Source organism: Glycine soja, chromosome 3 (genome assembly GCF_004193775.1).
Source record: "Glycine soja cultivar W05 chromosome 3, ASM419377v2, whole genome shotgun sequence".
Taxonomy (NCBI): domain Eukaryota; kingdom Viridiplantae; phylum Streptophyta; class Magnoliopsida; order Fabales; family Fabaceae; genus Glycine; species Glycine soja.
The window spans coordinates 32,999,080-33,013,006 of NC_041004.1; the positions used below are offsets into that span (position 1 = coordinate 32,999,080).

Here is a 13,927-nt window from a genome sequence, read left to right on the forward strand (position 1 = left end):
TTGATTTTTATTTCAAATGATACAGGAGAGAAATAATTCATACTATTTTTTGTTTTAAGTTTTGAAAGATTGTTTGATATGACAAACCCCATAACAATCAAACAACAATAATCCCATCATTAAAAAAGGGACAAATTCACTAGATATGATAATAAGTATGGTAAAATATATTTTTAGTCCCCTATAATTTAATTTAATTTTGGTTTTAGTCCCCAAAATTTTCATATTATGCATTTTAGTCCCTAAAATTTATTTTTAAAAATATATTTTTAGTTTATGGGCTTACTTCATAAAATTTACACTTTAGGTTATGAGGAGCCACTAAAAATATAATTTTTTTTCTATAAAGTTTAAAGACTAAATTGTTCAATATAAATATTTAAGGAGTAACAAGTTACAATGAAAGAATATGAACTAAAAATATATTTTATCCTAATAACTAAAAATTATCCAATATTATAACAATTATATATAAATGTTTATAATATAATCTTAAAAATATTTAATTTTAATAAATAGATATGTAGATAGATAGATAAATGAGATTTATAATAATACTATACAGAACATAGTTAGTTTAGATAATAACAGATAAAAAAAATCCCTTTCAAAAAAGAAAAAATAATGGAAAACAAGTGGTAAAATTATCATTATTATCCTATCTATCTATATATATATATATATATATATATATATATATATTTCTTTGGGTTAGATTAGTCACAATAAGTATTATTAAAAAGGTATTATTTAAAAGATTAGTATATATATTTACTATAAGTAATATATATTATTAATTAGTATATATATTTACGATAAGTTATATGTGAAAAATAATTCTTAAAATATTTTTAAATATTATATGTCAACATTTGAACAATTGTAAGGGGTAAGAAATTGTCTTAATCAATCAAAGGATTATATATGGTAAAATTATAATGAAATAAAATATATTCCATGTTTCATAAAAAAAAACTATTATTTTTGTAAGTAAAAAAGAAAGAATCTATGTAATTGCACTAAAGAGAAACTTATATGCCTTTATTGTGAATACATCATAAGAAGTTTTTCTAAGTATTATAAAAAAAATTAGAGATTGAATCGTTTTTTTAAGGATAAACTGTTAAAATGTATAAGATTATTAATTTTCAGAAAAATAAATTTTAAAACATAGTGGGATGTTGGACTGCTGTTCTTTTTTTTTTTTTTTTTTTCGATTAGTCATGTTTTCTCTCTTCACACAGTATGTCACTTTTAAACTACCCAAAGTTCACCCATTATTGGTTTATTTACACTATTTCTGTACTTTGTAAGTTGTTCATCCTTCTTTATTCTCTTGCATCTTTCTTTCCGCCTTCACTTTATATTCTACTCTTTATTCTATAATATTCTATAGACATGGTTGATTTCCAAATAAGAGTTTGATGCTATAATTAATACTTCGCCACTCTACACTAGAAATATAAAATTACAACAATAAATAAATTATTACAAAGTATATTAATTATTATTTTTTTGAAGTTAATATATTATTAAAATAGATATGAAAGCCATCCCAATAAAATATAATAGATTACAATAAAAATGAAACTAACAGTATTATATAAAGATATTATATTTATTTATTTCTATTCTCAATTTTTTTTATTTCACAATATATATAATTATGTTCTTAATAAATTTATAGATTACATATGGACATTAACTCATAAAATACAATCTTTCTTAAAAATTTAATCAACAAGTGTAGTTAATAGAGCACAAATCATTTAATGTATATAACAATATGTTTTTAATTTATTTAATGTAAGGCAAAAAGAGAAGAAAAGAAAAGAAAAGAAAAATTCTAGTTAAATACTCTTTCATTTGAAACTTAGACACAGCCTGACCTAGCCAGCACAAAGGTATGCTACGTTTCCGTTTTCAATTTCTTCTTCTTTTTCTTCATTATTCTAGTGACGAACCATCTTAATTTTCTCACAATTCCTCTGTTCTCGAAGGGCGTAGGAGAAGAGGGTTTCGTTCCGTTTCAATGGGGAGCGAAGAGCATAACGGCGAATTCTACCTGCGTTACTACGTCGGTCACAAGGGCAAGTTTGGTCACGAGTTCCTGGAGTTCGAGTTCCGCCCCGACGGCAAGCTCCGCTACGCCAACAACTCCAACTACAAAAACGACACCATCATCCGCAAGGAGGTTTACCTAACCCCCGCCGTTCTCCGCGAGTGCCGTCGCATCATCGCCGAGAGCGAGGTACGTAACCCTAATTTATCAACAACTCCTCCTTCTTGTCGTTTTTCCAATTAGTTGTCGTTTTCCTTTGCTTCGTTGTTGTTGTTAGTTTTATTAGAATTTAGTGTGAGGCGAATGTTAATTGTTAGTTTGTTTTGTTGTGTTTAGTTGGATTGAGTAATTATTCGTTTGTTTGGTGTTCAGATTATGAAGGAAGATGATAACAACTGGCCCGAACCGGATCGGGTGGGGCGGCAGGAGCTCGAGATTGTTATGGGTAACGAGCACATTTCGTTCACCACGTCGAAGATTGGGTCTCTTGTTGATGTTCAGAGCAGTGCTGACCCCGAGGGTCTTCGCATCTTTTACTATCTTGTTCAGGTGAGGATCATACTTTTGAGTTTTTGATTTAGGTAAGGTTTTAGATTGTAGTCTTGTGGTTTTGTTGTGATCCATGATGTTGTGGGAAGTTGTGGATAAAATGTGGCTGATGTAGCCGCCAAGGTTTTAAATTGTGGTCATGGTTTAGTCGCAAACCTTGTTACTGCAGGAAATTGTGAACAAATGTGGCCACAATTGCAGTTGCAGGGACCCGGAAAACTTTTTTGTTGCAGCGAAATTATGGTTGTGTTGCGGTTGTGGTGATCTCGTGATCTCGAAAACCTTGAGTGGGTGCTTAACCTTGATTTTATGGACCGCACAGAAATAAAGATTTCTCTTCTTATGTTGTAGATAATATGATATGGTCAGAAATGATTCTTGTTATTTATCTAAAATGTTCTTTGTTACTCATTGAACATCTTTTTCTTCATGTTGCAATTGCAAATCAGAGTGTATTATTTGCAAGGGAATTCAGGCCTAGGTGGTCTTTAACTACCTATAAAAGATTGTTGTAATGGAATGATAACCTTCTATGAACGCTGTAATGCAAGATTTCTCTGTGGTGGACATGCTTTTTTGGGGTTATGGATACTCCTATATGGCTTCATTTTTGTATTAAGAGTATTGGTGCTGATGTCTGGACTGTTTGGAGTTGGTCTAATCTGATACTCCTACTTATAAATGAAGCATGGACATGCTATAATTTTTCCCTCCAAGTGATCGGTAGATGTTCAATATTGTGTGGTTACCACACTTGTGTGTGCTTAGTTTGATAGATAATTATTTGTTGGCCATGGCAAGGTGTTTGTGCAATTTTCTCACGCAAAGGGCAAGCAGCAGTGGATTTTTTTTTTTTTTGTATTTGGATTATCTTTTTAGTGAAGTAGCTTGAACATTAAAATTGCCAAGCCTTGTTAGTTCTTCATCGATGTATCGTAGGACATGATGAAGTGTACTACAAGGGAGAAACACTTATTTGACAATAGCAGCTCAAATTAAATATGCAAAGCAAACTAAACAACCATGATGCTCTGTTTGTTGTGTATGAAACATTGAAACGGTTGTGGGTGGGGAGACCACAAATAGGTGTATCACTATCTTAGGTAAGGGATAAAGAAGAAATTGGTAATCATGGATTCATGGTTGAAACTATGGTCAGAATAACTCTTAATGTTAGGTGAAATAGGGTGGAGTGTCATTCTCCCAAACCTGGAGGGGGGTTTGCGTTATTTATCCTTATTTTAAATCTGTTTCATAGGCTTGATACAATTGATTGGTGACACCTATTTGGACGTGGATAACCAGTATAATCATATACAGAAATGCTGTACTCTGTTTCAACAATCTTCTAACTATGTGTCTTCGTGAGACTTGAAAGGAAAGAAAAATACACTGATGTTTGTTGCATTAGAATGAGTAACAACAGTGGATTAAATCAGTTTGACTCTTTTCCTGACTAACAAAGGAATCTTGGATATGCATCCCGAGTTGACATGATGCATTCCTCAAGGACTGTAGTCTGTAACTGGGCTGGCCTAAGTAGCTATGAAAAAGACTAGAAAATATCATAGTGGTTTAAATGATGTTACGACGGGTGGTGTTGACTTGAGATAATCTAATCAATGTGATTCATGGCCTATGATAACTGTCTGTCTCTTACCATGGCCTTGTATCTAAAAAGGAGATAGAACCAAAAGTTATTAAACAATTATCAGAGTAAGTTGCATATGAAATTACTTTAATCAAGGTTTTAAACCCTCTTTGTAACTTAAAATAATGAAAACTGAAAATAAAGTTATTTAACAGACTAAGAATTTCTTTTTCAAAATTCTAATGTCAATTTAACTGATATTTGAAAATTCCTTAGTTATAGTGTTTTCCTGTCTAGATTTCACTGTTTGTAGGGATATATGTGAGTTCCTCCTTGATATGTTATTATTTTGTTTATATCTTAGTCTTGGAGAGAGAACTCTGAGGAATATTAGCAGCTGCCCATTAGTTTGATGAATGCCAGATTTGCTTTTTGTCAACTAATGTCTTTGGTTTATTCTTTTTATCATTACTTTTTGCAGGATTTGAAGTGCTTTGTCTTCTCTCTTATTTCACTTCACTTCAAGATCAAGCCTATCTAATGTGTTTGCAATAATATGAGTTCATCCTCTGGGGAATATGTACTTTAACAACTATCACTTTTCTGCTAATGGAGTTCGACCTCTGATTGAGTGACTTTAATCTTGAAATGATTTGGTTCTGTATGGGTGATTACATGAATTGGAATTTTAAATTTGAGGGTATAACCCTTGTTCTAAAGTGTTGATTGGTTTGGTTTTTATGGATGGATTAGTTATTCTTTCGTTCTCTTGATTTCACTATTCTTTTGATCATCCATTGTTATATCACTAAAAAAAATTACTCTTATTGTAACTATTTAAAAATGTTTCTCTCATAATTATAGAAAAAAGAAAAAAGCAGAGTAAATCACACTAATTACTCCTGAGATTTCATGAAATTGTACCAAAATTTTCTGTTTTTTAATCATTATAGTAACCTTCCTAGTAAAGAATGTTAATGTAGTATATAAAAGGATGTGAATGTAATGTTTTCTAATATTAACAAATGTTAGTATATTATGTAAGGAAATTTTAGTGTAATTTGAAAAAAAATTAGGGAACTGTTAATGTAAGTTATATTTATATAAATTTTTATCGTTTTCAATTGCAATTGACCTCGCCTTATTTTTTACACATCTATGCTTTGATGTTGCCACCTACAGAAGGGAGATGAAGTGATCTACAAGAAGTACTTTCCTAAATGAAATGTCGATGTATATAGTTTTAATTTTTAATTTAATTAAAATAATTGATACTATAGAGTATTTTTTACTCGATAAGATTATTGATTTTGTAATAATTACTTTAAGTCATACCTAGAATGATTTTTAATTGATTGATATTGTAATACACTAATAGTATTTTAAAATCAAACAAAAAATATTTATAACAATAATAATCCTTTTTCTTGTATTAATTTTAGCGATGGGATATAACCTAATCATAATTTTGGTTTTTATCCAAGTTCAGTAAGCTTTTCGTCTTCTCGTACACAATCATCTTGGGCCAAGGCAATGCAACAAAGAAAGGTTGTTGCTAGGTGCACCCCGCAATTCAATGAAGTACCCAAAATACCCTTTGTTTAAAAAATAAAAGTAACGTAATTAAAAAAAAAAAAGCTTGTTCTTCCGCGATAGCTTTCTTCTTCCCCTTGCTTCCGCGCTTGTTTCTTCCCCGTGCACCCAGCAATCTCCATTTGTGCTTCTTCTTCCCCGATATTGGCCTTCTTCCTTCGCGCCCTCATTTCCTTCTCCATTTGAAATTTGGAGAAGAAGCTGTTGTTCGTGTCCTCCATTGAAGTTGACATCCTCCATTGAAGTTGTTGTTCGTGTCCTTCGCCATCAAGGTTAGTCTTCTAACCTCCTCGTAACTGTTTGAATGGCGTAAATGGCTGTAGGAACCTTAGGATAGACGACATTAGTGACCTGTGGTGCTGGAGGTTGAAGACGAAGGTTCTTCCGCGAGAAGAACCTTCTTCCGCGCGTAGGAAATGGGCTTTTGGGAACTCCCGCAGAAGAAGTGTGAAAGGTTCTTCTGCGGATTCCTGCGGAAGAAGCTTCTGCAGGATCTTCCGCGTGATCCAACGGAAGAAGGTTCTGTAGGATCTTCTGCGTGATCCAGCGGAAGAACGTTGTCTTCCGCGGATCCCGTGGAAGATCCTGCAGAACCTTCTTCCGCAGGCTACATTTTGTTGTCGCGGAAGAACCTGCGGAAGCTTCTTCCACAGGGTACATTTTCTTCTCGTGGAAGATCTTGCGGAAGTTCTTTCGCGGATCATGTTTTGCTGTGTATTTTGTTTTTTTTTGCTTTTTTTTTAGATTATACCTGAATTTGTTCATATTATTAGGTAGTTTGTGTTATTTAGTTGCTATTAAAAATTGCATTTATATGTAAAATGAAATTATATTTGGTGTGATTTATATATGCATTAGGATGTCTAAATTGAATTGCTAGGATGTCTAAATTGAAATTATATTTGGTGCGATTTATATATGCATTAGGAAGTAACTATGTGATTTTAGCATAATAATAGCCATCATTTTAAATAAAATATAGTTGAATTATTATTATTTTTTATCATAAATATTTCACATAATAATAGTCTGAAAAATTTCTTAATTTTTAATTTTAATTAATTCATAAATAAAGATAATTATAACTTAATAAATAAGTTATTGATAAAATGTAACAATCTAAGCATTTTGATGAGACTCATTTAAGCACCTAATTCATTTAAGCACCTAAGCAGAGTTACTTCATTGAAGAGATTATGAGCTTATGAAATACTTATATATGAAAGAATAAAAATAAATGATGTGTACAAAGGGAGCTCCATTTAAGCATCAAATGAAAATACGATAGAGTTACTTCATCGGCAAGAGGAATTGAAGACCATCATGGATAGGGCCAATTGCAACATCATGGTTGGTGGATTAGTTGACGATGTTGGGATAAAATGACATTTTCTTCTGTTTTATTCATTTATTTATTTAGGATATGAGTAGAAATACGATAGATCCTTGCTTGGGGCTATACAAATATTTTCATATTAAGTTTGTCAGATCTTAGACTATTCAAAACATCTTTTAAATCTAATAAGTTAACCTAGTTATAATAATAATAATAATAATAATAATAATAATAATAATAATAATAATAATATTAATAATAATAATAATAATAATATTGTTATACTATTTTGTACTTTGAAACAACATAAACTAAATTGTATTAGTCGTGAAATGATACATTTGGACACAGTGGCATTTCAACCTTACATGCAAATAGAGGTTTGAAAACTTAATTTGAACAAATTAGTAAGAAACATACAAAACATGTGTTTGAACAAATTTGTAATGACAAAGCTTTGTTATCAATTATTTGAATATTTAATTTGATCGAAAAAAATAAATGTTCTTCATGATTTCAGATCATGGTTAGAACACGAGGTTTAAGTCGTGCGTTAGGAGCTGGTAGAGGTAGAGGCATTAGTGAGGATGCGCATGAGGCTGATGTTCCTCGGCGTCGCAGGCCTACTGCTTCAGCACGTAGGCAACGGGTTCGTCTGCGTGAGGACATCACTGAGAGACATGAGGATGTGCCTCAGTTGCATGAGGATGTTCCTCATGTGTCTGATGCCACCCCGAGATGACAGGCGCCGCCGATGCTGTTCAGACAGAGGGAGTGGCTACTGATGGGAGCTTGGGGTCACCTGCTGCAGATGAGGGATTTCCCGGTGGACCACACGACCCATCGATTTTGACCGATTTTGCTGAGCATGTCGCACACAGCATCTGGAGTGGACAAGTACGTAGTTTTTAATGTTGACTAATTACATAAAAATTATTTGTAGTTGGATTGTTTTTTATATACACGTTATTATAAATTGCTATTCAATTTAGGAACGATCCGATCTGAAGTTGGTCTCCCACGGTAGAAAAGTAGATAAAATTGGGAGACCAGCGCCTGAGATCGAAGGGTTGATTGCTGGCATCGGATTAAGTCTACTGATCAGGTGTTCTATTATCACCACTGATCTTGGACTCATAACCGCCTTCGTCGAGAGGTGGCATCGCGAGACTAACATGTTCCACCTGCCAGTAGGCGAGTTGACGATCACGTTGGATGACGTGGCGTCACTCCTACACCTTCCCATCACTGGCACGCTGCATACGTTCGAGCCGCTTGTTACTTCAGACGCCATTGGTCTACTGACGGAGCTTCTTAAGGTCAGTCATGAGGAGGCTACATTTGAGACCCAATAGGCTGGTGGGCCTCATGTCCGATTGGGGTGGCTTCGGGACTTGTATCAGAGCCAGTGCAGGGCCAGACGATGGGTTGTAGCAGCCTGCACGTATCTGCTCCACTTGGTGGGTTGTACTCTTTTCGCCAACAAGAGTTCAACCCATGTACATGTCGTGCACCTGGAGGCTTTCAGGGACCTGGCCCAGGCAGGGGGATTCGCCTGGGGAGCGGCTGCATTAGTCCACATGTACGACCATCTGAACGACGCGTCATAGGCCTCTACACGGCAGCTGGTCGGTTATATTACACTTCTCTAGGTACGTGTTATCACTGATAATTTAAATTGAAGTAGCATTGAATCTCTTTTTTTTGTATTGATGTTGACTATGTGTTTGTAGTGTTGGATATACGAGCACTTTCCTACAGTGCATACATCCGTCGTTCATGATGCTTATGATGAGAGGAGCCCACAGGCCTGCAGGTGGCTTACGGGTAAGGCTCATATGACGGGGATCAAGGGAGCCCCGTATCAGAGACGTTTGGATGCCCTAAGTGTGACTGACGTGTGCTGGATGCCCTATGGTGAGCACCGGGGAGTCAGGGCCTTTGACTTGATATCGTCGTACACCGGCCAGCTCAGATGGGGTCAGATTATGGTGTACGTTCGACCTGAGCGGGTTCTCCGCCGCCGGTTTGTGATTCTTTGATGGGTGATGATATAGATGACCGGTGGCTGCATTTTTCAGACCATTTGGTGCCTTCAGGGGAGCTCTGTGTAGTTCCTGGACAGGTGGCGCCAGACTACATGGAGTGGTTTTTTCGGATATCGCACCCATTCGTCATGCGGACCGAGGAGACTACTGCGTCGAGACCTCTGCCTTCCCCTCATCATGAGGAGTTCGTCGAGCCACCCATCCCTGAGGTTTTAGTCGCGACCGATCTCCCTACGCATTCAGTGGTAAGCATAACTTCTGTAGTTTTTCATAATTTAAATTTTTTTTAAATGTGATACTGACTTTGTTATTTTGACTGTGACAGATTCACTGCGAAGGATGTCAGGGGATGGCTTAGGATTTAGGAGTGATTGCTGAGGATTTGGAGCAGGTCATCAACCTCAGGATGGTCACTAAGGGCACTGACTTACATGACATCATGACTCGTTGTCTGAGGAGAGCTAGAGGTGACGCCGCAGATGGAAGTCTTAGGCCGCGCCAGAGACGCCGCATAGATTAGGATTTATATTTTTATTGTACTTAAATTATTAATTTTTGTATTTGTTTATGTATGTCATAAAACACATTTACTTACATCATTTATGATTTTTTTTTGTCTCTCTATAAATATATGGTTTGAAATTTAAATATAAACCACACACATGAGTCACATTTATAATGGCATTTGAATATATAAAATAAAGAAGATAAAATAATTTGTAACTTAAATGTTAACATTTATAACTATTATGAAATTATATATTTTAACCATATATATACGTACAGTAAAGAATAAAAAAAAATTGGTTTTGTGCCTTTTAGAAACATGCCTAAGTATCCCTGTTCGGGCTTTTTTTAAAATTATGTGGGAGCCGCTTAAGACTGTCCAGGGCTGATATTTGGCATGTTTGCACGTCAAGGAACCCAAAAAAAAATAAAAGCAGTGCCCTGTTCCATCGAATCGCACCTCAAACGGAGGCACCAAAAATCAAAAAAGTTGGTTTTCGGCCTATTAGAAACATATAACTAGCATTCAGTTCAACACAAATATAACAATTTGACACAGTAACACTTGTTCACGGAACAATTCATTAATTACATGAACATAAATCCAATGTATATATACATACATAAATATTACAAGTTCAGTGTCCGCTTAGGTCTACATGCGTTGTATTAATTGTCATTAGGCTTAAGTATTGCTGCATTCTACCTACATATGCAGTTGGCATTTGTTTTGCCTCCGGATACGCATTGCTTGACCACAACAACGCCATAGGCGGTAAGGGACAACGATCTTTCAGATAAACCTATTGTAAGTGAAATTACAATAATAAGTTAAACAAACAAACCAACACATTCAATAATTGAAATTATTTGAGTAAACGAATTTTCAATGGACCTGAACAAAATGACTGCCATACACATGACCGACGCATATTATGCAGTACGCAGCAGAATTGGCCGGTGGTCGACTTCTAAGAGGAAAAAATGTGAAGCTCTATTGTCGTGACAATGATACAAGGATTACATTATATCTTGACGCAATTACATATCTCATATCCGTTATATCCATCCATTTTTCCATACTAACCTAAATCACATAACAAATACACGTGTCAGTCATGTAAACATTACTTATGTAAATAAAAAGCATAAAACACATACCTTGGATAACCCATCCACGTGTAGGGACAACCTCAACTGTTCATATCTCTCTGTGCCACCAAAGATCTTTATGTAGTCTTGCGACCATTTGCCAAGTTCTTTAATCAATTCATTACGCATCATGGCCCAACACTCTTCTCCCATACCTAACAAAGCGAAAACTGACCGATATCCACAATTACCATCCGCTTTCACATCAACAACATCCTCAATGAAACCATGCATAAATGGCAGAAATTGATCCAACATGGGGATCATCCTTGCTGGCTTCGGTGGAGCAAAAGATTATGCACTGGGTCTAACTGAGGTGTTGTTGTTTTGAACCGAATGATAAGCATCAACATACTCCCAATAAGATGGATCACGCTTTGTCGATCTTTCGCTTCTTTTCATTACCTTTTTCGGGGCACCTTTCGTCTTAACCTTTGTTGGAGGAGGGCACATAGAGGTCTCATCGGGAAACGCAAATTCTCGGAGTTTACTCTTGAAAGTAACTTTCCCGCAAACATCAAGTTCCTCGAATCTTTTATGTATTCTATCAATCTCTTCCTTGATGCTCACTTCGGCCTCACATAGCCCCTGGTCTGAAAAATTAAGTCTCCTCTAGTACATATGGACTGCATCCAGTGGGATGCTGCCACCCTCATACCTTTGTAGCTCGCATGCACAAGGAAGACCTAGCGTGGTTCTCAAGACACACCCATAAGAAGACACATTGTCTTTCAAATGACGTACGCGCTCAAGCTCAACCGAAATTTCATTTAAAACGTACCTTGACACCATTCCCAGAAGCCTCTTGTATAAGGTTTTCTTAAAAACATGACCAACAACATACGTACTTGTTTCGAATGATGCTCTAATTTTAGTGTGCTGCAGCGTCAACATGTTGTTCATTGCATCCCAAACACTGCAGAGGTCTCCAACGCTATTCTGTAATATCCTCTTCAAAGACCAATGAGCAGATTCAACCCTACATTTAAAACACACAACAGAGAAGACAAATTAATAACAATAATGTTACAAACAATCATTAAAAGAAACTAGACTAATATAATAAAACATTTAAATACCTATTTGTTGTTGTGTTGCCTAGGTGCATCACCTTATTCGTCTAGGCCAAGATAAATTTCTCCTTGTGTGGGACAATCCATGTCTCACATACGTAGTCAATGAACATTGGCCACAGGGAACACGCTACTTGAAACCTTTGAAGGTGCTTAGGGAAATCCTGTTCCGAAGGACAATCTACCAGGTTACCCCAGCTATCCATTACGTAGTCCCAAACATTCTTCTGACCAACAAGCGTGTCATACCCTAATTTCGTACGGGGGTTATTACTTGAAGACATGCAATCTTTGGTTAGCCGCTTTGAGATACTTGGTGTCCTTTGTTGCACAATAAATGAAGTCCCGAGACGTCTCAGAAATCTAAAGGAAGCAGGCTTGTGCGATCCGTGAAATTCCGCAATGTAGCGGAAGTCGAAAAGAGGTGTTTTTGCGCAATCCGTAAGTTTTCGTGACTTCTTCGAAAGGTAAAAAAGGAGTAAATACATAATCCGTAAGGATTCGTAACCTTACGGAAGGAAAATAAGTATCGTTACGAAATTCGTAAAAAGAATTACAAAAAAATAGAAAAGGGGGGTGCATTTAGTAAAAAGGGGGATGTAAATAGCAATCAGGCCCACTTGGGCCTTCCAGAAGATTCCTCCAGAAGGCTGTTGCTTCTGGAGGAAGCAACCTGGCTCGCCTGGGCGAGCTGGGCGGCAAGCATCTCCCCTATTTTGCTATAAATAGGGGAGGAAGTGAAGAAGAAAAGGGCTGAGCCCCTTAGGCACTTCTCTCTCTTTCGAATTTGCTTGGAAAAATTGTTTCCGTGAAGAAAATCTAAGCCGAGGCGCTTCCGAAACGTTTCCGTAAGGAATTTCGCGAGGATTTCGACCGTTCTTCGACGTTCTTCATTCGTTCTTCATCGTTCTTTGATCTTCAACGGGTAAGTACCTCGAACCAAGCTTTTCGATTCATTCTATGTACCCGTGGTGGTCCACATTGTGTTTCGTGTATTTTTATTCTTGTTTCATTTACTTTTTATACTCCCTTTTGACGTGCTTAAGCCATTTATTTAAGTCATTTCTCGCTTAATATAAAAATAAAATAAATTTCCACCGATCGTTTGAATTGTATCATCCGTTAATTTTGGTTAAAATGAATTCCAACCGTTCGGTCGTGCCGTAACCACGTTGGAAATCAAAAAAGAGGTAAAATAATAATATAATAATCAAAAAATATTTCTTAGTAAAATAAAGCGAAAGATCAAATCGGACGTTTTTCTCTTTGGGATTTCTCATTCTTAATTGAATTGACTAATGACTAAAGTGAAACTAAGGCTAAAATCAACTCGCCTAGTCAAGCTCGTCCACAAAAATAGGTTTTTTTGAAAGTTTTTATCATTTCAGTTTCTTACTAAGTAAAATGGATCATTTTTAAAGGTCCAACGCCTTTAAATGATCGCTCTTCAAGTAAAAAAGAATTGATTGATTCACGCATAAGGAAGAACTATGTAGGTCTGATTTCCTCTCCAAAGGAGGGTACGTAGGAGCAAAAGCCCCGCTTTTGTCGACCTAAAAAAATAAAAAGAAATAAAAGTTAAGATAACACAATTCCACAATTCTAGAAATAAGGTTGTTGTCCTTTGAGACAAACGTGAGAGGTGCTAATACCTTCCTCAAGCGTAAATACAACTCCCGAACTTAGAATTTTCATTTTGACCGGTTTCCTTCGGTTTTCCCGACGTTTTCCACAAATAAACGTTGGTGGCGATTCCGCGCACCTTTCCTCCTTTGGAAAGCACACCCGTGAGCCTCGCCCTCGCTCGCCCGCGAAGGGCACGTTGCGACAAAGCGATTTACACTTTGCCTTCACATTCTTGTCTATGTGAAACCTGCACAACAAATTCTTACACTCCGGAAACACAACTTTCACAACATTCATCAGGACTAGGTCTCTGTTTGTGACAATAACAACAGGAAGGCGATCGTTTCTTAAAAAAAGGCCTCGAAACCGTTCCAATGTCCATTCAAGATT

General features: G+C 36.0%; 2 protein-coding genes across 3 annotated transcripts; both read left to right on the top strand.

Annotated features, from left to right (window-relative positions):
• The first annotated feature begins 1,817 nt into the window (after positions 1-1,817).
• LOC114406496 (protein mago nashi homolog) lies at positions 1,818-4,967 on the top strand. Of its 2 annotated transcripts, none has more exons than XM_028369205.1 (4): positions 1,818-1,904; positions 2,001-2,251; positions 2,435-2,611; positions 4,684-4,967. In XM_028369205.1, exons 2-4 carry the CDS (start codon positions 2,033-2,035, stop codon positions 4,741-4,743), a joined length of 456 nt encoding a protein of 151 aa, XP_028225006.1. In that variant the 5' UTR covers positions 1,818-1,904; positions 2,001-2,032; the 3' UTR covers positions 4,744-4,967. The 2 variants fall into 2 exon arrangements, with proteins under 2 accessions (XP_028225006.1, XP_028225007.1); XM_028369206.1 differs by having other exon boundaries at positions 1,855-1,904; positions 2,008-2,251.
• A 2,902-nt stretch (positions 4,968-7,869) lies between these two features.
• Positions 7,870-8,486, top strand: LOC114405164 (protein MAIN-LIKE 2-like). The gene is made up of 2 exons (XM_028367807.1): positions 7,870-8,028; positions 8,124-8,486. The coding sequence occupies exons 1-2, from the start codon at positions 7,870-7,872 to the stop codon at positions 8,484-8,486; spliced, it is 522 nt and encodes a 173-aa protein (XP_028223608.1).
• Positions 8,487-13,927: the final 5,441 nt, after the last annotated feature.